This window comes from Acanthaster planci, linkage group LG15, assembly GCF_054643075.1.
Source record: "Acanthaster planci isolate LZ-2023a linkage group LG15, COTS_SCS, whole genome shotgun sequence".
Taxonomy (NCBI): domain Eukaryota; kingdom Metazoa; phylum Echinodermata; class Asteroidea; order Valvatida; family Acanthasteridae; genus Acanthaster; species Acanthaster planci.
The window spans coordinates 13071781-13091445 of record NC_141791.1 but is presented as its reverse complement, the minus strand read 5'-3'; the positions used below and the strand labels follow the sequence as shown (position 1 = coordinate 13091445).

The 19665-nt window shown below is 38.9% G+C and overlaps 2 protein-coding genes across 7 annotated transcripts in view; one reads left to right on the top strand and one right to left on the bottom strand.

Moving 5' to 3' along the window:
- The window catches only part of qki (QKI, KH domain containing RNA binding), a 67486-nt gene extending 50128 nt beyond the window's left edge, over positions 1-17358 (top strand). For 3 of the 5 annotated variants that reach the window (XM_087146455.1, XM_087146456.1, XM_087146454.1), the window contains one exon: positions 405-6989. In XM_087146455.1, the coding sequence (XP_087002581.1) occupies positions 405-637 (233 nt within the window). In that variant the 3' untranslated portion in view covers positions 638-6989. Of the gene's footprint in view, positions 1-404; positions 6990-10271 lie in introns of those variants that run through there. The other 2 variants (XM_087146458.1, XM_087146459.1) reach the window with 2 other exon arrangements.
- On the bottom strand, positions 15082-19516 carry LOC110978831 (parkin coregulated gene protein homolog). Of its 2 annotated transcripts, XM_022234116.2 has the most exons (4): positions 19243-19510; positions 18594-18765; positions 18262-18411; positions 15082-17696 (listed from the first exon to the last, which is right to left on the bottom strand). In XM_022234116.2, exons 1-4 carry the CDS (start codon positions 19483-19485, stop codon positions 17533-17535), a joined length of 729 nt encoding a protein of 242 aa, XP_022089808.2. In that variant the 5' UTR covers positions 19486-19510; the 3' UTR covers positions 15082-17532. The 2 variants fall into 2 exon arrangements, with proteins under 2 accessions (XP_022089808.2, XP_087002586.1); XM_087146460.1 differs by lacking the exon at positions 18262-18411 and having other exon boundaries at positions 19243-19516.
- Between the last annotated feature and the right edge of the window lie 149 nt (positions 19517-19665).

Sequence of the window (19665 nt, the reverse complement as noted above, 5' to 3'; positions counted from 1 at the left end):
TTTTTCATGTGGAGTGTTCTACATTTTTCACGTCCTTCCAAATCATAGTTCAGAGCCCATGGAAAGCGTGTAAGCAGTGATTGGGCTGAGAATAAGCTTTTTGCACATAAATTTTGTTTCTTAATCAGAAAATATGTAGATATTTTTGCATTAAAAAAAAAAAGCAAGTTAGGCACGTTTATATGCTCCTAAATCTCTCATCCCTTTTTCCTCTGATTGTCTCTTCCCAACTGTCTCTCTCTCTCTGTCTCTCTTGCTGAAACCTAATCCCACTTCTGCCACCGTGTTTCGGAAGACACACAAACTCCCATTGGTGATAACAAAAACCCCAACCACGTTGACTTTTACTTGTGCATGTATGTGTTTGTGGCTAACCTGCTTGGACACCTTTGTATACGCATCAGGTGCTGTACCCAAAATTCGGAGAACAATCAGGGAACACCCCTATCAGAGGGTCCTTGATACACGAGGTAATGATATCCATTTTCTCACTCTTTTAACTCCTATTTTATTGCATCTGTATCTCACCCTTGTTTCCCCCCCAACTGTTTTGCCATATTTTTTGGGGTGGCTTGTTTGGCTTGATATTTCTCTCTTCTCTCTGCGGATGGTTGCAATATATGTTTCCTCAAACTGAGCACAGAGTTCCAACATTAAAATGTTTTTTCTTTAGAGGAGTGTTTGGTTTGATCACGGTACATAAAAAAATAACGCCTGTTTAATTATTAACGTTAACAGTTAGTCTGTCAATACTAAAAAAAAATTTTTGCTGGTCGCTACTTTTTTTTCTGGATTGCACAGTTCCCATGAATAACCATTATCACCCAAAGTCGATTTGTAGAACTAATCACCATTTTCAGTCCATAATCAATATTTATTCTGACAAAGAGAATTGTCAAAGAAATGTCAGTGTCAGGTACTAATTTCAGCAGAAGTTGTGCAATTGCAAAAACATGATTCTGAAATTTGTATTGCAGATTCCAGAATTTCTTACAGGACAATGGGTAAAAAAGATATATCATTTCATTTTTTTTTTTACAAGTTCTTTGTAAAAGGTGACATAAGTTTTAAAACATGCTTCCAAATTTTTGAGAACAGTGGAATGTGGCCAATTCTGTTGTACTCTGTTATGAAAATGTAGTCATTATTCAAAAGTACTGCTAATTGAGATGTTTGACACTGCTTAGATATGAAGGTTGGATAGAAAAACTGTCTGAGTGGTTATCATTTGTTCTTCACTGCCCATGAAAGTTACGTCTATTGTGAAATGTTTCTTGCCTTTGCCTTTGTTAAAACACAGATGCTTATAACGGCAAATTAGACATTGTAAACAATTGATTGTATTCAGTTGATCATGGCTTGTGATGGATTGGTTGTATCTGATGTACCCTTATCTTGTAAAATCTATTTGGCAGACTCGTGTACCGTTAGCAAAAAAAAAAATTGATTTTGAAAATGGAACAAAGCAACATTTTAATGTGTGGAATCTGTGCTCCTTATGAGGTCTTTTCATGAGCTGAGGTCAGGAGCGGGGCTGATCACTAATATGCAGAACTGATTTAAAAATGTTGATGGATAGAAACATGGTAGCCTGAGGGGTCCATCCCAGCCCTGCTCAGTTTAATTTGGTAAGTACATGTAGTGTTTCAACCCCCTAAGTGACTCAGAAATTGTTCATTTAAAGCTGCCCTCCTGACCTCACTACACGATTTATTTCATTACCAATGTTTCCCCTTGTTTTGCAGCTGAATTGCAATCTTGTGTGAATTTTTTTTGCAGAGAGAGAGGAAAATATTTACGTTGCGTCGGGTCAGAGCACATTGTTGACCAGATATGTTGGTCCATCCCCCTAGCACTCTGTTGATTGTCAGACTCCCAGATATACATGTATGTTGAATTTCTTGAGGGGAAAAATTTGCAATGTGGAGTGAAATTTGTTCATCGAACCGAGCAGTAAAATCTGGTTTGGATACCTCAAGACACCTTGAAATATCTCATAGTTATCCCAAAGATGTCAGATTGAAAAGAAGAAAAAGTCTGGCATCAATAGAGTGCCTGGTGCATTTCTGTTGAAACATGCATTGATTGTATTTTTTCATCAAAATGGCTGTGCAAAGCCGGGCAATCACAAGGAATGCTCGGGGGGAAAGCCGCAAACCCCAGTTCTGGTCTAATTTATGTGTGCTTTACTATATTGAAACAGTTGTGCTTTTCCGTCCAAAGAAATGTGCTCTAATCCAATATATATCTCTCTCTGACAATCTTCTTTTTTCTTTCTTTCCGATTTTTGAACTTGATTTATGACATGTATTTAAATATTATGGACACAGCTCCAAACTTCTTGCAACGATAATGCTAGAGTGTATACATTTTTTAAAAATTACAGACCGTGTAATCGATATTTTTTGTGGTTGATGTTTTTAGTTCTAAGAAGTTGGGTTTTTATATTATGAATTATGGTATTATAAGGAAGAAAAGTAGAGCAGATATATATATTGTTATGGTATGAGAGATAGCGTCTGTAGCCTAATGGGATGTGCTGTTTTATCAATTTTGGTGGAAGAGAAGGATCGTGAATTGGATGGCTTAGCCACTTTTTTTGTACAGAATTTGTATTTTATTTAGTGGTAATATTTGTATGAGCATTTCGTGTGACACGTTTAGGAGGGAGAACTAGAAGGAAGTGGTATTTTTGCCCATTTTTGGTTTCGTTTGCTTGTTTGTCTGTCTGTCTGTCTGTCTGTTGGTTGGTTGGTTGGCAGGGGAAGCGTGGAGGAAATAATTGTTTCACATACTGCCACATATTTTTAAAGTCAGTGCCTCCCTCCCTCCCTCCCTTAAAAACAACTTAGGAGAGAAATTTACCATTCTGGGACCTCCCATTCTGGGCCCGAGTGTGTGTTGCCTGCAGTAGTCTTTCAAAATGATTCTCAAGTTGAACGCTAAGTTTATTGTTGTTCAAATCGGCTGCACTGGAGGTTGATTTTTATTTCCCAAATGTATACATTTGCATCCACCTTATGGCAATAAACTGAAGATTTACGGAGCAAGCCAGTGAATGTTTCAGTTCGGTGAATACTTAAGAAGAAGAAAGACATAGAAAGTAGATGCAAAAGTAAAAAAAAAAGAATTCTCTTTTTCCACAAAGAATCACAGTTTTCAGTTTTGCAGCCCAAATTCACGAAAGACTATTGTCAGAATTATGTGATTGTTTTTACAGTTTCGTGACTTAAGTTTGTACTCTTTTTTTTTAAAAAGTGCAATCACCTTTAGACCCTTTTGCTAATGCACTGATTGGGGGAATGGGTCCAAACAGAAAATGTTCAAGATGGCTCTGGCTTGGTTGTCGATTACAAACTGACTAAAGAAGCTTATTTGCATGCGAGTTGGTGATTGAGCAGTCTTACCAGTTTCTAAAAGAGAAACTTGCTTTCAGTGGTTTTCATACAAGAAGCGATGCCATATGTATTAGAAAGAGAAACTAAAGCCAAGTTGCCTATTAAATGTCAGCGAGCTCACACCTTGGCTTATGGATACAACCACAGACGCATGCGTGATATCCATTGAAGTCACCGCTGCTGTAGGAATCAGGTCTGGGTTTCTTGCTTCCACCAGCTAGGAAAAAATCTGGCTAAGCTAATTTAGCCTGCTGTGTAAATTACTTGCAGAGTACCGGATTACTTGCAGAGTACCGGCTACAGATAGTATGTTTTGAATACTGTTTTGCTGGTAACCAGTTTTACCAAGCAGTCTTTTTTTTCTTTAGCCCTTTGTTCTGGGTGAAAAGCTCACTGACGTTTGCTTGAAAGCTCTGCTGACCTTTTTCTTTTACTTGAGCCTAATTCAATATTCAGCAGGCCTAGAGTACCTCCAGTTTCTGGAATATCAATGCAGTTACCGAAGCCAAGTTAACCAACTTTCTTCAGAAACTTACCAAGTTGAAAAAAAAAGTGTTCAAATCGGCAAAAAAAAGAACCAAAAGTGGTTGCAGACCAGTTTCTAAACTTTCAATGAAACCGCAGTGAAATGCAGAATGCAGGACAGGCAGTTTCATCGGCAGTTTTTCAAACTCGGATCTGGAAGTTTCTCTGAGTGTATATCATCTCGGCGGGTCTTGCAAATGGCATTACCGGGAAGGACCTCTCTTGTCCGCATTTGAAACTATTGGACATGAATACAGTTAGTATCGGTAGTCAGTAGTACAGTAGAAGGAAACAAAACGACTCAACCAAACTAACACTGTTACGAAACTAAGCCACGGAGCCATGACTTGCGCTTTCCTAACCAAACCCAGATCAAACTGGTGACCTTTGGCCTAACTCGTGGTATTTTTTGTCTCTTTGTTTCTCTCTTCTCCTCCTCTTCTCACCGCGCGTGCGTGTGTGTGTGCGTGTGTGTGTACGCCACATTGGCTTCTCTCTCGCAGAGCTTCCCGGCATGGTATTGGGAGCGACTCCTCTCCCAACCCTCTGATGTCTCGAAAGTCTTGATGCACCATGGTACAGTACTGCCTAATGTTTGATATTTCTTTAGAGTACACTGTATTTCAAACCGTTAAGAAAAATTAACATCCATTGACCAACCGCAGCTGCTCTTAAACAAGTTTGAATTCCTTTGCTTCTTAATTTAAGAAGAAAAAATTGCTTAACCTTTTATTTGGAAATTTGCCTGTGGGAAATTGCTGTGGTTTTGATCTGGATCTCAACCAAGATGTTGTTACCTCTAGCCAAGATGATGCGTGGAGTTTGTTTTCCTCGGCGGATATGCAAAATGACTCTCATTTATTATGCATGTACACGCCCGTGATACAGTATAAATGCATCAGGTGCAGATCTGTAAGGCTTTGTGCACCTTGCAATTATGTATCAGGTCGATGCAAATTCTGCTTTACTATGTGAGAACTGTACGAGGCATATTGCAATTGACAGTTGTAGAGAGTTTCAGAGATCAACCGAACTCCCATCGCAGCGACTCATCCGCGGTGGTCACGCATCCGGCAAAATGCCTCTAAGTCTCCATTCATACTTCATGAGAAGTTCAGAAATCACCAAATGAACAGTTAATCCCTTCAAGTACGTCCTTGCGCCTTGGGGGCCAGTTGTAGGGAGCGTCTCCCACAATGAAATATTCAACAATGAAGTAAGGTCGCTAATGGGCTAATTCCGGTAATTTGAGCATTGCAAAGCAGGAATTCCATATATGATTAATCAGCCGATCCTGGTGGGGGGAGGGAACTTACCTGAAGCTGACTTTCATCAGATAATTTTCCTCTCTGTCTCCACCTTCACTCGAAAAGTTTTGTGAAAAATGCACTCTGCTGACGTTTCAAGTTTGTTGGACAACAGGTTGTACTCATGTTATAGAAACTGGCCCCCCAAAAATCTTGTGTACGTATCTGTGCACATGTGTGCAGACTGGTTTATCCCATCTGTTTCGGGGTCACAAATACATCTCCAGTGTGGAATTGGTCAATGGATGGCTTTTTTTAGACCCCAATATCCATGATGCGGTCAGTACTGTGTTGTAAATACGATCTTTTTATATAATCAATGGTTCAACGGTATGTACTTACTATCACCCATGTAAACTTTGACCTATATATGCAACTTGTTAAAACCCTGCAGTGCCTGTTTTTATTGAAGCAATTTGTACTTATGTGTTGACGGATTTTAACAGGAAATATTTTGTATCAAGTATTACTTTTTGTGTACTCCACATCAGGGCATTAATTTCTTTTGTATTATTTTCTGTTTATTTTGGGCTTTTTTTTTATTTTGTAAAATCAGTAAGCTTTTAAATGGTAATTTTGTGAAGGATACAGAGAGTCGTTTGTAGCAACATGAATGTGACAATGCCAGTTATTGGACTAGTTTTTTTTCTCTCACTTAGACATGTTACCACTGCTTAAAATCCAGAAAACTTCCTTTGTGGCTTGTTTGCAGACAAGCTTTGAGGAGAAGAAATGTCAGAACTTCAGTTCCAAAAAATGAAGTTTCAACTTCAAAAAGCCAAACAGCAACTCAACACCCAACTCTCTTCCCATTGTCTCAGGTTTTGATCTTGGTTTCATGTAGAATTTCTTTACTCCACATGCACTCACTGAAAGTACAACAAAGCACAAAAAAAAAACTTGCACAAAATAATTTATTGCCCCGAAGAAAAAACATCGGTTTAATATGCAACCAATACACAGACCCAGTACTTACATTTTTCAACAGGTTAAATACAAAAATTCTCCTTTTGTTCTGTTGCTTTCTACCGAAAAAGTATTATATTTTTTGTATTTGTATATTTATGATATCGTGTAAGGGGTCTGCAATGGGAAATGGATATATTAAGTGCTCAACCTTATTCAGTAAAGGATATATATATTTTCATTACCAAAAAAAAAAATTAAAAACAAGTACTGAATAAGGTAGACGAGTTTAATGTTTATATATTTTTGTGAATGGTTGCCTTAAATTGTACTCAATTTTTGTTTTATTTACTGTTTATACCATGACGTATATTTGGGAAACATGTAGTCGTATCTTTTTGTCTTCCGTATGTAGACCGTTATCTCATAAGGTTTCACTTTCACGTGACGGGTTGTCTTGTAGTGGTTTTATAAGGTGGTACATGTACCGTAGATGCCCTAGGAGTAAGAATGTTATCGTTGAACTGCTCAGGCGTAAACAGTGGCTTTCATGTGAGATCCTCTAAAAGCTGCGGGATGAAACGAAACAGTTAAATTTTTACTGCCGCCATTTGAAGCTCTAATGGCCAGTGTGGTATTTTTTTATTTGGCCCGCGGGATACCAGCACTTCCACACTGCCATAGTAGACCATCTGGTTGGAGGAACCAGCATTATGTTTGGGCAGTTCATTTATGGGTGTCTGTTGTTTTTTGTTGTTTTTTAGTATAAAGAACTGTTACAAGTGAGGGTTTTTATTATCGGTGTGAGAAGAGAAAATAAAATAAAAAGAAAGGAAAAAGATCGAAAAACCAATACGGTCGTACATTTTAGTCATCAATTTCAGTGATGTAAATTTAAATACATGTTCCAATACAAATGGAGTTGTCCCAACTGGGCTTGTATGGGTGATTCCATTAAAAATGGGGGTGATAGAATTGTTCTGTTTCCAACACCTCTCGTTGGAAAAGATGCAAAAAACTACAGATGGCAGTTCTGAACTCAAGAATAGTTTGGCACGACGCTTTATTAACTTATTCTAATATCACGGTACCCTCACGTTAATGTATGTGCTGTAATTAAAAATTTGAGTATGTTAAGGATGTTAATAGAGGGACTTTGTAACAGTTGTAACAAGTGGTTTGTTAATTAATTAAGTGGTTATTAATATTCATGTTAACAAAATGTGACGCTTTACAAATTGCAGCCTCTCTAAGAATATTGAACTTGAAATTATGAATCAGTTTTTAGGATTTGATTGAGCTCATATATTTGCAGATTTAACAGTGACCGTAATTTCAATTTCAAGATAGGTTTGTCACCCCAGACGAGGTTATTTGTAAAGCGTAGCAACATGTACTTTGCTAACAACGTTCATTACTTTTGTCATAAACCAAACCAAATGCCCACCGCACGGAGCCCGTCAGCTGAGTGCTAAACCGAACCCAACAGGGCCCTGGCCAATGAGAACGCAGCGAGGACTGACGGTAAATTGGTCTCCTGCTGTTGTTCCAGCCATCCACTAATATGCAACCTCACGCCCAGGGGACGAGCACCTCAACTCCCCCTTCCCCTCGCCCCCTGGGGTGGAGGTTGACTAATATCTCCACCCTAATGAGGAATGAGCAGATGATCCTTTTTGATTTCTTGGAATCGTGATTAATACCATAAATTTCAACCCCGGCACTGAAGAAAGGGAATTGTTTTGCATGTTGTTTACTAAGGCAACCCAGAGAAGTTACTGGTATTTGGAAATTGGATTTACTTTGACAGAAACATTTGTCTGGTCTCTATTCCATTCCAAAGCAATGCTTCTACAAAACAAAAAAGTTAATTCTGCAATCTGGGCTGGTGTCTTATCCCCAGTCTTTTTTGTGCTGGGCAATAAATGTATGTGTAAGTCTGCGTGCATTTTAGGCGGTTTTAAAATTTAGTAATGCTGTTTCCTCAAATCAAAGAGGCACAGTCTAACGGAAACTGGGGGCGGAAACTCAGCAGAGGTTTTTATGGAAACGGAATTTCAAAACCGCTCTGAATGCATTCGGGACGCTTTTGTAAATCTGTCCTCATTTTAAGGGAAGATAAACCAAGAACAAGCTAACTTCATCAGTCCAATGTACAGTGAACTAACACAAAGTGACTAGTTGCACCTTGTTGCCTGTGAATCAATCTCGCGCATACACAACCAAGGCAATTAACATACCGCAACAGTGAGATAGCAGTTTTTGTTTCACAATTCAGCATTTTTGTTTTGTGGGGTTTTTTTGTGGGGGGGATATTGAGTCATCTTCTTTCTATTTCTCCTGTACATGTAACACTTTCATTTAAGCTACCTCATGCATTTTAATAGTTTTGGATGAGATGATATTTGTTTCTGCTTTTTTGTTTCTGTTGAGAAAATGTATCTTTAAGGAGAAATGTTAGTATCTTTTCTGTCTGAGAAACTTGAGGGGAAAGGTCGTTATTGTAAATTATCGGTGTGCCTCAAAATCCAAATAGTGCATTTTATAACTATGTATCATCAGTGCATTTTTTGTTCATCATAAAAAAGGGAATTGTTTCGTGGTTACAAGATGGCTGCTACAAGACCTTAGGGTTGCCATCTTGAAATTGAGCCCTCTGTTGGTCGTAGGAAGCCAGTTCTTGGTTGTGTATGTTGCTTTGGACCAGTGCACAGAGGGTAGAGAGATGTTATCCACAGTGTCTCTTCCTGCCCCATTGTATCGAATCTTGCTTTCTCTATTTTATTTCAGCATGGCCTTGCCCGCTTTTTTTACACACATTTTTGCTGCTTTTTTTTTTTTTTTTAACTGTTAAATTGAACAACTGAAATCTTCGATCAATTCCATAACCCGCTCTGAAGCATGACCCTTTTTCTTAAAACACTCTTGTTGAAGTTTGTTTGTATTGATTTCTCTTCTCTCAGTCATCAATTAACCCACACGGTGTACTGTTGAGTAGAAGTGGTTCTCAACTTCTTCTTTTTGATTTTGGTGTTCATCCGGTGATTTATCTTGTTTAACGGATCACATGTGATTATCGAAATCAAAGCCATTTGGGTAATAGTGTATAACTTCTGTTCATTCAACAAATGTGATTTTTCTTTTACTTTTCCTGGTTACCAGTCAACAGTCTTCAAGTCAATAGGCACAAAATTTGACCTTCAGAACAAAAGGGAGGGAAGTACTTTAGGTCAGGTGACATTCATTAGCCAATCACATGCAAGTGTATGTAACAGCTGATCAAAAGCAGCCAATGGTAATCCAGTGTCAGTGGTTTTATTATTTTTTGTCTCTGCCTCCTGGCCTAACCATATATCTTGATTTGCTGAGCTTTTTTTTTCATTTCATTATCGCCATAGCAACCATTAATTTTTAGCTGTCATAGATGGGCAATCTGTTACCAGGGCATTGTGCTAGTTGTGGGCATGATGGATGAACTAATAAATAACGCCTCATCCAAGTCCCAGTCTTGTCCTGGTCTGTGATTGACCCTTTGGGAAAAGAGCAGCCATTTACAGCCAATCAAATTTTTTGTAATTTCTTGCAGTGAAATGAAGACTTTCTGTTCAGTGTTCCCTTGGTAACAATTAAAGTTGAGGAGACACTTGACGAGATGAGGTTTCCTTATTCGTGAGCAAAGTTATTTCAATGCTTTTTCAACAAGTGATAAACTAACTCTAAAACCTTGTAAACTTGATGAAAAAGCATTGAAAGTCTGACCCCAAGCTTGCACAACTGCCCACAACTTTCATCTGTGTTTTGACAGGAACACTTCGTTGGCACATGTATTACTAATGACCCTTGATGTAGCCTCTTTTAGTTAATGTGTACATTTGACATAATGGTTCGAGTTAACGTGGGTCACACGTCGTGACCTGCATTTCAACCAACCTCAGACCCAGGTCATGACCTCTGACATTCTATCATGCATGTGATAATTTGTGTACAGGTCTGTCTTTTTAATATACATGTAATTTGCTATTGTGTCTTAATCACAAACAAAAAAATGAAGGGAAAAAAACACTAAAATTTGAAGCTAACCCTGTGTTTCTTTTACCTTTTCTTCCCAATTTTTTTGGTTTCATTAACACCCCAGCTGTCATTGACTAAGCCAGCGACTAACCCCTCAAGCATCAGCTGCACAGGGTCACAAGCATTAAGTCTCCCCCCTCTCCTACCTACAACCACAGTGGCTGCTGGTCTAGTTACCAGTTTGTGGCAATTGCCTGGTACCCTGCGGCCGACCGTCATCTACTCCAGGAGATCATCTGTAGCGTGTACTTACACCAAGCACTGTTTTTTTGTCTCCAAATAACCAAGTCTAGTCTTAATTTAAAAACAAAAAACACCTCGCTTGTCATTAATTTGTGTTTCACTGGAACGTTAAGAAGCTTGAGGAAATGCCCTGTTATACTAATATTTTGACCAGTGTGTGTTAACTGCCATTGTCTAAATGGGTAAGAACAGTTTGGCAAAACAAATGTAATGGGAAGAAAGATGTGGTGGCTTTGTCTCAGAACTGATAGTAGCAGCAGATCAGAGCGCAAATTGTCGCTCACCAACTTTGGCAGAGATCGGTCATTCCAATGGATGCAAACTTGCCAGCATTACATTGCAAGATCCTAAAATTAAAAACCTGCTGAACCGGGAAAGAGGGTCAGATGTCTAACATTGAAAAGTGCCCCACAGCGACACCTTTCTCCCCATCTGCTGACTAAAGGATAGGACTGCAATGGAAACTTTGGAAATGCCTAGTGGTACCAGACTTTGTGACCCCTTTCCATTGTTCAGAACCTCTGGGGAACTACTTGAGGGTGCCGCGAATAATAGAAAAGGGACACGAGTTGGCCACTGAACATCTCAAAGGTCTCTTTGTGGCACTGCATTTGTTTTTTTTAAATTCCAACTCTTGCATTTAAGGGCCAATGCATAACACACTAGTCAATTAAAAAAATCACAATGTTGACGTCAAAATGACCAGCCATATTGCTGTTTGGTTGCTATTTTTAACCTATCACACTCCTGGATCTGTAAAAACCAAGAAATGTATGTCAAATTAATAACGACAGTTTTGTTGACTTCACTCCTGGAATAATTCCTGCTTTGGGTTACTTCATATTAACTACTTTTCTCAACAACTTAATGTCTTCCGATTAATTCTCCCCCACCTCTCAGTGGAATGCTCCTCCGATGTCACTGACGTGAATATTCATATTTCAGTTACTGCTTTCTTGGAACTTAATCTGAGCATGTAGAGGCTTTGAATTGTCGAGTGACGTTGGCCTGACCATTCCATTGTTGACAGTGGGGTTGTTTGTAAGCATTGAGGTTCATTGTGTGTAGTTCTGTAATAATAATGCAGGATTTTTGTGCTGTGTACCAGATGGCTTTTTCATCAGTTTCATGAACTCGGAATGAACGTGTAAACATTTTCTGGTAACTACCACTTGCGTGTCGGAAATGAAGGAAATTCCTCATATCAACTCCTGCATTGGTGCAAAATGTAGTTACAGTCTGTTCCATTTCCAAACATAGCAACTAGCCAATTTCAGAAATGTAATTCATCTAGAACACAGCACAACCTAACAACCTTTGTGGATGTTGTTCTCTCTTATTACCAATTCTGGTTTTGTAACAATAGGTTGTCTGTAGGCGTAATCAGAGAAACTAGCTTCTTTCTAATTCACCTTAGCATGCTTCAAGGAAAATTGAGTGCCATCTAAAATATAATAATAGAATGCAGTCCAGGCGGGCAGGCTTGCACACCCACAAATTTTTCCAAGCTGTCAGAAATGACAGTGTAGGCAACTAGGCCAAAATGTCAAGCGCAGGACATGATTTAAGGCTAGTTTTCTGCTTAGTTCTCGCTGTTGCCCTTAGCTCCAGAGCTTCATTTTAAGCATCCGAGTGCCTGTAAACATTAAGCAATAACCCCTGGGAGAGTTGTACATGTTCTAGCATTAGTGTCGGACCAAGATAATCACCCTGTCTTGTTGCTACACGCAGTACGTTACAGGGTAAAAACATGTCTTGTTTAAGATACAGAATGGTTCTTCAGTGCCTACTTTTCAATTTGGAGTATGCAGATCTGCTCCCACATTCGCCTTGTAATTGACGTGCAATTTTCACTCAACGGATCTCTAGTTCGGAACAAATAGCATTTGTCCTTTCTGAACTGGGCATAATCATTACTTGGGAATTATTTGCGGAACTGGCTGCAATGTCAGTGTTCACTTGTAAATTGACCAGTGAAGGGCTTTACAGTTTGCATGTGAGCAGTCCATGTGAACCAGCCACGTTGCACAAACCTTATGTGTTGGCCATCTGTGGAATCATTTTGAAGGTGAGTATGAATATTTGTCAGGCTCAGCCACGTTTACATTAACTCGTCTCCTAGGTCACACCAAGACGTACTTCAGCTGCAGTTCAGGACAGTTCAATTTGAAAATTAAGCACTGTTGCAAACAAATGTAAAAAAAAGCATGATTCCTTAACTCACTGTGGTTGTAAGTAGATAGATATGGTCAAAGTATCAACCAACACAAATTTTTAAAACTACCAAATAAAATATACAAAAAAGAAAAAAAAAAGGAATTATTTTATAATATGTTGGAATGGCCAGCAGCCTTAACGTGACACATAGGTCAGTGAAGTCATTTTGAAAGCAATTAACAGACGAAGAGGTCACATGACTACACCACAGCTGCCTCAAAGCTTCTCAGGGAATTGATTGGACAGGGGGGGAACACGTGGCTGTCCTTGCAGTGCATGCGGCAGCAGTGTAACAAAAAGTCCACAAAAGAAAGAGACTGGAAACAAAAAAAGAAAAGGAGAGTTCTATCTGTGATATGACTTGCGATAAACTTCCTGAAATAAAAATCTGCAGAAGTTGGGCTTCAAACTGGGGGTGGGGGGAACGGGGGATGATCCGTAACCAGGGTGAACTTCTTGAGGAACAACTTGGGACATTGGGAGAAATGCAGAGGAAATTTTGAGATGAATTCCTGCAAGTCCAAGAGAATTTTTTGGCATGCTAGGTACACGGATCTTTTGGAAATGTATGTTACAGATAGTAGATTGAAGGTTTAAATCAAGAGTATTAATAAGCAAAGTCGACGTGCTTCCATATTATTGCACAGTTTAAAGGGGTTTGCTGCCCCTCCGAAGCAAGCATTTGTACTTAAAAATCTTGTTTAGTAAAAACAGAATCTAAAAAAAAAAAGGATGTTTGTTAGGAGGCTGATTTAGCATTAAGTATTATGGATGTAAAGGTTGAAAGTTTTTGTTTCGGAAAAGAGTTTGAAAATGGCAAAGTTGACGAGGCTATTTAGGTAATTTTAGATTTTATTTTGTTTTTGTTTTTTTGGTTGAGGGAAGATAAGAAAATTCAAGTTCTTTTATGATTTTAAATTGTTGATGATATCAGATTGTGTTGGATGTGTAAAGGCTGGTTTATATTTTGCTGCTGCACAGAGGGACAAACCATCCAGGATATTTTGAAGTTAAATTATGTAAAAGATCTCCCTGTTCAGCGGACAGGTGAAATGATGTCCCCACAGATTTAAATAGGCCCCAAAAAAAGGCAACATGGAAAGTCTTTTTCCACCCTAAGCAGTTCATCAGAAAGGAACTTTTGAGCAGGCTGAAATGGTCGTCAGTTTAAGGGGACTAATATCCAACTGCTTTCAGGTCACGATACAACAAAGGTTTCCACCGTCTGTGTATTTTTGGTTTTACAGTTGGGCAGTTTGTTTCCCATGTACGCAAACTATTAACCAGCCTTCAAGCTACAATCTCACATTATGCATTATGTATAATAGTTGGAGTGTGTGACATTTATATGCATATTGACCGATATTTACTGTTATATTTACCGTTATATTTACTCTTTCGTCTATAGTGTTTGGTTGTTTGTGCTTTGGGACTTCTGTTACACTTAAAGACTTTCAGATTAGATAATAAGTAGATTGAGCCGTAACAGTCTTACATGTCAGAGTATTTTGTGATGATTATATTCCAAGAACAGTCTTGCCAAGCTTGAATTCACTCCAAAAACTGACTGACTGAGGTTATTATGAGGTACGCTACTGTCCGATACAGTACATTTTGTTCTAGGTTATTCTCTTTTGTATTATGGAAGTGCACAATACCGATCCAGTCATTTAATCTCAGCAAATTTGGAATCATGGAGGTCTGGATTCTGTCTCATTGTATTTCACATCCCCTCAAAAAGGAACATTTTACATTGGCTGCCTGGATTGAATGTGTGACTTCAGCATTCTGAGTTGGCCAATCAGATCACAGAATGCAGACAAAAAGGAGTCTGGTTCCTCCCTTCAGGTCACGTTAGCAGGTTTAATCAGTCATCCGGACTTGAGAATTGTTGAAAATAGGAACTTAATAGGTTCATAGTCAGTTGGTTTTTTCTCAATATTCATTTGCTAGCTTTTTACAACACCAAACAGGGTATGTATCCAGAGAATATTTATTGTGGTTTTTTTCCCTTCATTATCCAATCAAACGAATCAACCAAAAATATTCATCTCGAAAAAATGTTTGAAAATTGAACTTGAACTCAAAAATGAAGTTCCGGCTGCTTCGTTGTTAATTTCATCTCATGAATTGAATAAATTGTAATCTGAACATTTTGGGCTGTCCAGAAAGCATGCGACAAGAGAAAAGGACTGAGTAAAAACCAGGAAAAATTGCTGAGAAGTATCTAGGCCTAAATTAACTAATACTACGCGGATTTAGCAGGGTCTTTTTATGGTATGGAACACAGACAAACAGAATATGTAAGACTTAAGTACAGACTGTCGTTGAGGCTTAGCTCACTAGAAGCATTTTTTACTGCATGTTTGTTTTGTTTTTTTACTTGTGAAAGAGATGTAAAAGAAATTAACGAATGGTCTGTATGAAGCTGTTTTATTACTTGAACACGTTTTGTCATAAATCAGGGCATAATCCCACCCTGATTCTGCGATAACGTAAACTCAGAAATGGAAAATGTGACGTATCGGCCATTCTGGTTTGCTGTAATGTGCCTTCTTTAAAGGAAAACAAATTTAATATTGTAGAGGGCATTCTTTTGCCGGGGGGGGGGATTTTTTGGCTGTTCAACATGCCGGCACAGATAAGATTCACAACCGGTTAGTTATATCCATTATAAGAAGAAAGAGAAGACGAGGCCAATTTCTGGCACTTCTCTGGTCACATGACCCTTCAGTGAGATTTTAGAAAATCCTCTTTTTTTTGCCATTTTAGGCCAAAATCAATGGATGGATTTCTTTTGGAGGGATGGTGGAGACTACACCATTCCATACCAGACTTGCTGCACTTGATTAGAAATGCCAACATTATCCAAAACAGACAGCAGTGTGCCATTTCAGCCAATTTTGAAGGATCTAAAAATCTTGTGGTTTCAGGATGCCCTCTACAATTCTCAATTATTACACCCACAGTCTTAAATCTCCTGAAGTTTGCCCTGTAAGCCTATTTATATCATTTATTTATCTTATGTTATGTCTCCACCATGTATATTCTTTACCGTTTCCGTATATCCCAGATTATTAGCATATGCAACAGTTATGCAACATTATTTATTCACAGGTTATGCATTATTTTGGTTACTGTTAGTACCCTGCGTTTCTTACAAAGCATTCTTTTCTTATTCCAATTCCCCAATGAAATTTGCTGTTTTTTAAATGGTCTCTTTTTGTGATCCATGAACTGCTGAATTTAGTGAAAATTCCTTCCCTTGAAGTTTCAAGAAAGAGTGTTAATGTTACTTAAATTTCAGAGCCAGTTCAAAGATCAAAAGTTAAAAAATTTAAAAAAAAAAATTGTAATTTGAACATTCTTTTGGCCTCCAATCTGGTATTGAGATAATATAAAGACTATGTACACATACCAATTCTTCCAGCTCCAAAGAATTGTTCTTCCCAACAGATTTCCAGAAGCTCAATTGAGGTTTAGTTGCTTCCAAAGTTGCCCCCAAAAAATTCAAATAAGATTTCTAAAATTCATTTTTCTTTTCATGCCTTAATGAGATACCCTTTTCCCCTCATGGATCCACTGAAAAAATCCTTTCCCCATTAAAACATAACATCAAAACAAAATGCAATATACCAGAATTGAGTTTATGCAAAATGTTAAGTTCTGAAGTATCACTATCTATGCATTGAGAAGCAACACCGAAGATGTTGTTCATTCGTAATAACCGTAAAAATGTAATCTCAACATATTACAAATAGAACAGAAATGTAGGTAGTTAATCATAGTTTAATGAGTAGATGTGGTTTTTCTTTGTTTCGTTTTTTTCCTGATGAGCAAGAAAAAAGTGTATATTCATGTATTTTTGTATGGAATATTGTACTTAAGTAGTCCACCTATGATTTGTGGTAGTTATAGAAAGTTTTGGTAGAGTCGATGAGCCTCCTGTATAAATTGGAATGAGAAGAACAGTTCCTATGAAATTTCAAATACGAATACCCTTCTGAAGTATGACCGCTACTCAGCCTGACTGCAAAATGCCTCACTGTCTTAAGACCTCTCTTCCTTAAATCTTTTAAATTGCCTTTCTTGCAAGAATTCAGAATGATTCAATGAAGCCTGTCAGTCCAAGTATAAACTTCAAAGATAGTTGATTCTTTCCCTCTATCTTTCCATCTATCTGATTTTCTTGATCTGCCCTCCTTATGGCTTCACCCTGATATTGTGATTCCTACCCCTTTTTTATTCCTTTTCCCCATGATTACCAGATTCTAGTGTCTTTTTTTTCACTTAATAACATAAGCACTAATTTTTTGAAGGGCACAGCTGTCACTAATGTGTCACTCAACAGTTTACCTGACATTTTCAGTATGTGTTTTTTTTTTGCTGCAGCCAGACCAACCTCAGACATGGCAGGCTAGACATTTTGGCCGCATGAAAGGTCAGGATCACATAACGTGGAATTGTTTTTGAGAATAACTTCAACTTTTGTTCCCCATTCAGTTTTTGTTGTCGAAAGAAACAGGAGGCCATTGATTTGAGTAGAGTAAGATGAGAAATGAACTGTTAATAGCATTTACTACAAGGAATTCGTTATTTTTACAATTTATCATAAACTGATTGTTAATTCATTGAAAATGTTTTGATATTATTCGTCATTAAAACCGACTGGGAGAAAGAAAAATCAAAAATTTTAAGTTTGGATTTGTTTGACTAGTTTGGTAAATAAAAATATACAAATATGAAGTCGAGGAAAAGCATTTGCACAAAAAGTTAGTGGAGAGTTTCCTCTAAACCTTGAACACTGTCAAATTATGAATATGCAAACTTGCATCCAAGGCAGTGCTCAGGGTAATGAATATTCATCAGTTGTTCTCGTGGCATGATTGGTAGGTTGGCACCATGTATCGGATGTACGTGTAAGCCTCGTCGCCGCCGTACCTTTCTAGCGCCCTCAATGTTTCTTCTATCAAATCGCCGATATTTTCCCGTTTCTGCTGACCGTACTCGATTCCGTCGCCCAAGTTGACTGTAATTTACCAAACAAACCACGTCACATGCATTTCGGAGATTAAACGTAAGCAATTATGTCGCCATTCATAAACTCTAGTCTTATTGGTAAAAACGAAATCCTGCACCGTTACCAAGGTTGGCACGCGAAAACTCGGACGATGCGGCCCGCCAAAAATGTCGACAAAATTTTGGCAGCATGGTGGCTTAAAGGTAGGTAGTGTCCATGCAACGCTTGATTTTCCTTGTGGAAAATTCACCGTTAACATTTTTGAGTGTATTACATTTTTGCTGCATTCCTTAGAATGGTCTTGTATGGATAAATTTCAGCGCCGTACAGCACACTCAAAATTTCGTTTGGCCCTGTGTATCAACAGACATGGCAAGCAAGACGGCCATGTTGCCGCTTCGGGCGTCCTGCGCACCGTCGCTCTGGGCCGTTTCTACTTTCTTGTTTTACAAAAGAATGACACAAAAATTCAAAGCCAACTTCAGAGGATTGATTTGGAAATGAACAATTTCAGCTTCTGAACCCTTCTGAGTCCTTCAATAGTTAGTAGTGTAGTGTACGTGGTTTTACTCACAGTTTTGACCCTTGAAAATGTTTAGGACAGGAAGAATGTGTCTGTAATACGGCACCAAGGCTTCACCAACCAGCTCTGCCGAACGCACCAGGTGCTGTAAGGACTTCAGAGTGTTGCATACAACTTGTTTAGTACGGGTGTTCAGAGCCTCTGATTAAAGAAAAGAACTTAGTCCTAGTACAAGTATTTTGAGGTAAATAAACAGGAAAATCACCAGTAATGTTCGGGCAGTAAAGTCGTTTACGGTGTCGTGAATTATTTCTCTTGACTGAGGTTTAGGAGTTCCACCCACTCAGAAGCTGAACGTCAAGGGGAACTATAGATAGGCCTACCTTTAATGGGAAGGATTAGTTGAGGGACCACGGGTAATATCTTCGGTCCTCCGTGCTCAAGCAGATCGCAGATTCCTCGGTAGGCGAAGAAGGAGTAAGGATGACACGTCTCGGTGAGCCCGTCAAAGAAGAGTGGCAGGAAGTGGTGGTAGTCCAGTTCTTCTAATTGGCTCTAGAAATGAAAGGGGTCATCATTTTAAATCCAGTGGATCCAAATAAGGCGGGGCGGGGTTAAAATGTGTTGCTTGCTCAGTAGTCTTTAATCACTCATTGATCGGCTGCCACCTTTTGAACGAAGTGTCAGCGTTAAAACCGACCCCCGGACAGTTTTGGCGCTATGGATATAAGTCACGTAACGTGAAGTTTTTCTCGTTCTGCAGCTTAAGTGTTATCTTAAATTAACTGAACTTTTTAATTAAAATAGGCCCCCTATATGATTTCTGCAGCCTGATTTTCATTGTTTTAATATGGATTAGGCCCGTAACAGAAGTAGATAAAGTGACTTTGGTGATCCACCCATCGGTCACGGCAAGATTAATGTAGGGTCTACCTCTCTCAGCTCTGTTGATATGACAAGATTGATTAACTCATTTGCATTATGGTCCACTGGTCTATAAGAAAATAATAAATGGGCGAGAGACTCATTAACCTTCCATATGATCTTGTTGCCCATGGAGTCATGATGTAAGGCGATGGGTAGGTCACCCCTGTCGTATAGCTTCCTGAAGATGCTCCGCTTGGCTTCTCGGGCCCGAGTGGCCCCCGCTAGTGGCGGCCTGTCGCTGCCGTTCTCCTGCCTCCATTTCGGAATCAGAAACACGCTTGAGGGAAAGTTCATTTGGGAGCCGATCGACTCTTTTTCAGGGCTTGGTTCGAAATGATGAAGAACCATGACTATTTTCGGCGTTTCTCCGTGCGTCGATGATACGCGATGGAACTCGAGCGCGCAGTTTGAAAGGCCGCACGAAAAACGCCTGCGCGTATGCGAGTTGAGAAACCAATCTGGGGTGTGGCCATCGCGCCTCCTAAAGTGAGTTGCCTTAACGCATTTCGACGATTGGTGGCGCTCTCA

Coding starts and splice junctions, on each gene's coding strand:
- LOC110978831 (XM_022234116.2), bottom strand. CDS start 19,485: ATGGTTCTTCATCATTTCGAACCAAGCCCTGAAAAAGAGTCGATCGGC. Junction 18,412..18,593: donor ACTAATCCTTCCCATTAAAG/GTAGGCCTATCT, acceptor TTCTTTAATCAG/AGGCTCTGAACACCCGTACT. Junction 17,697..18,261: donor CATTTTCAAGGGTCAAAACT/GTGAGTAAAACC, acceptor GGTAAATTACAG/TCAACTTGGGCGACGGAATC.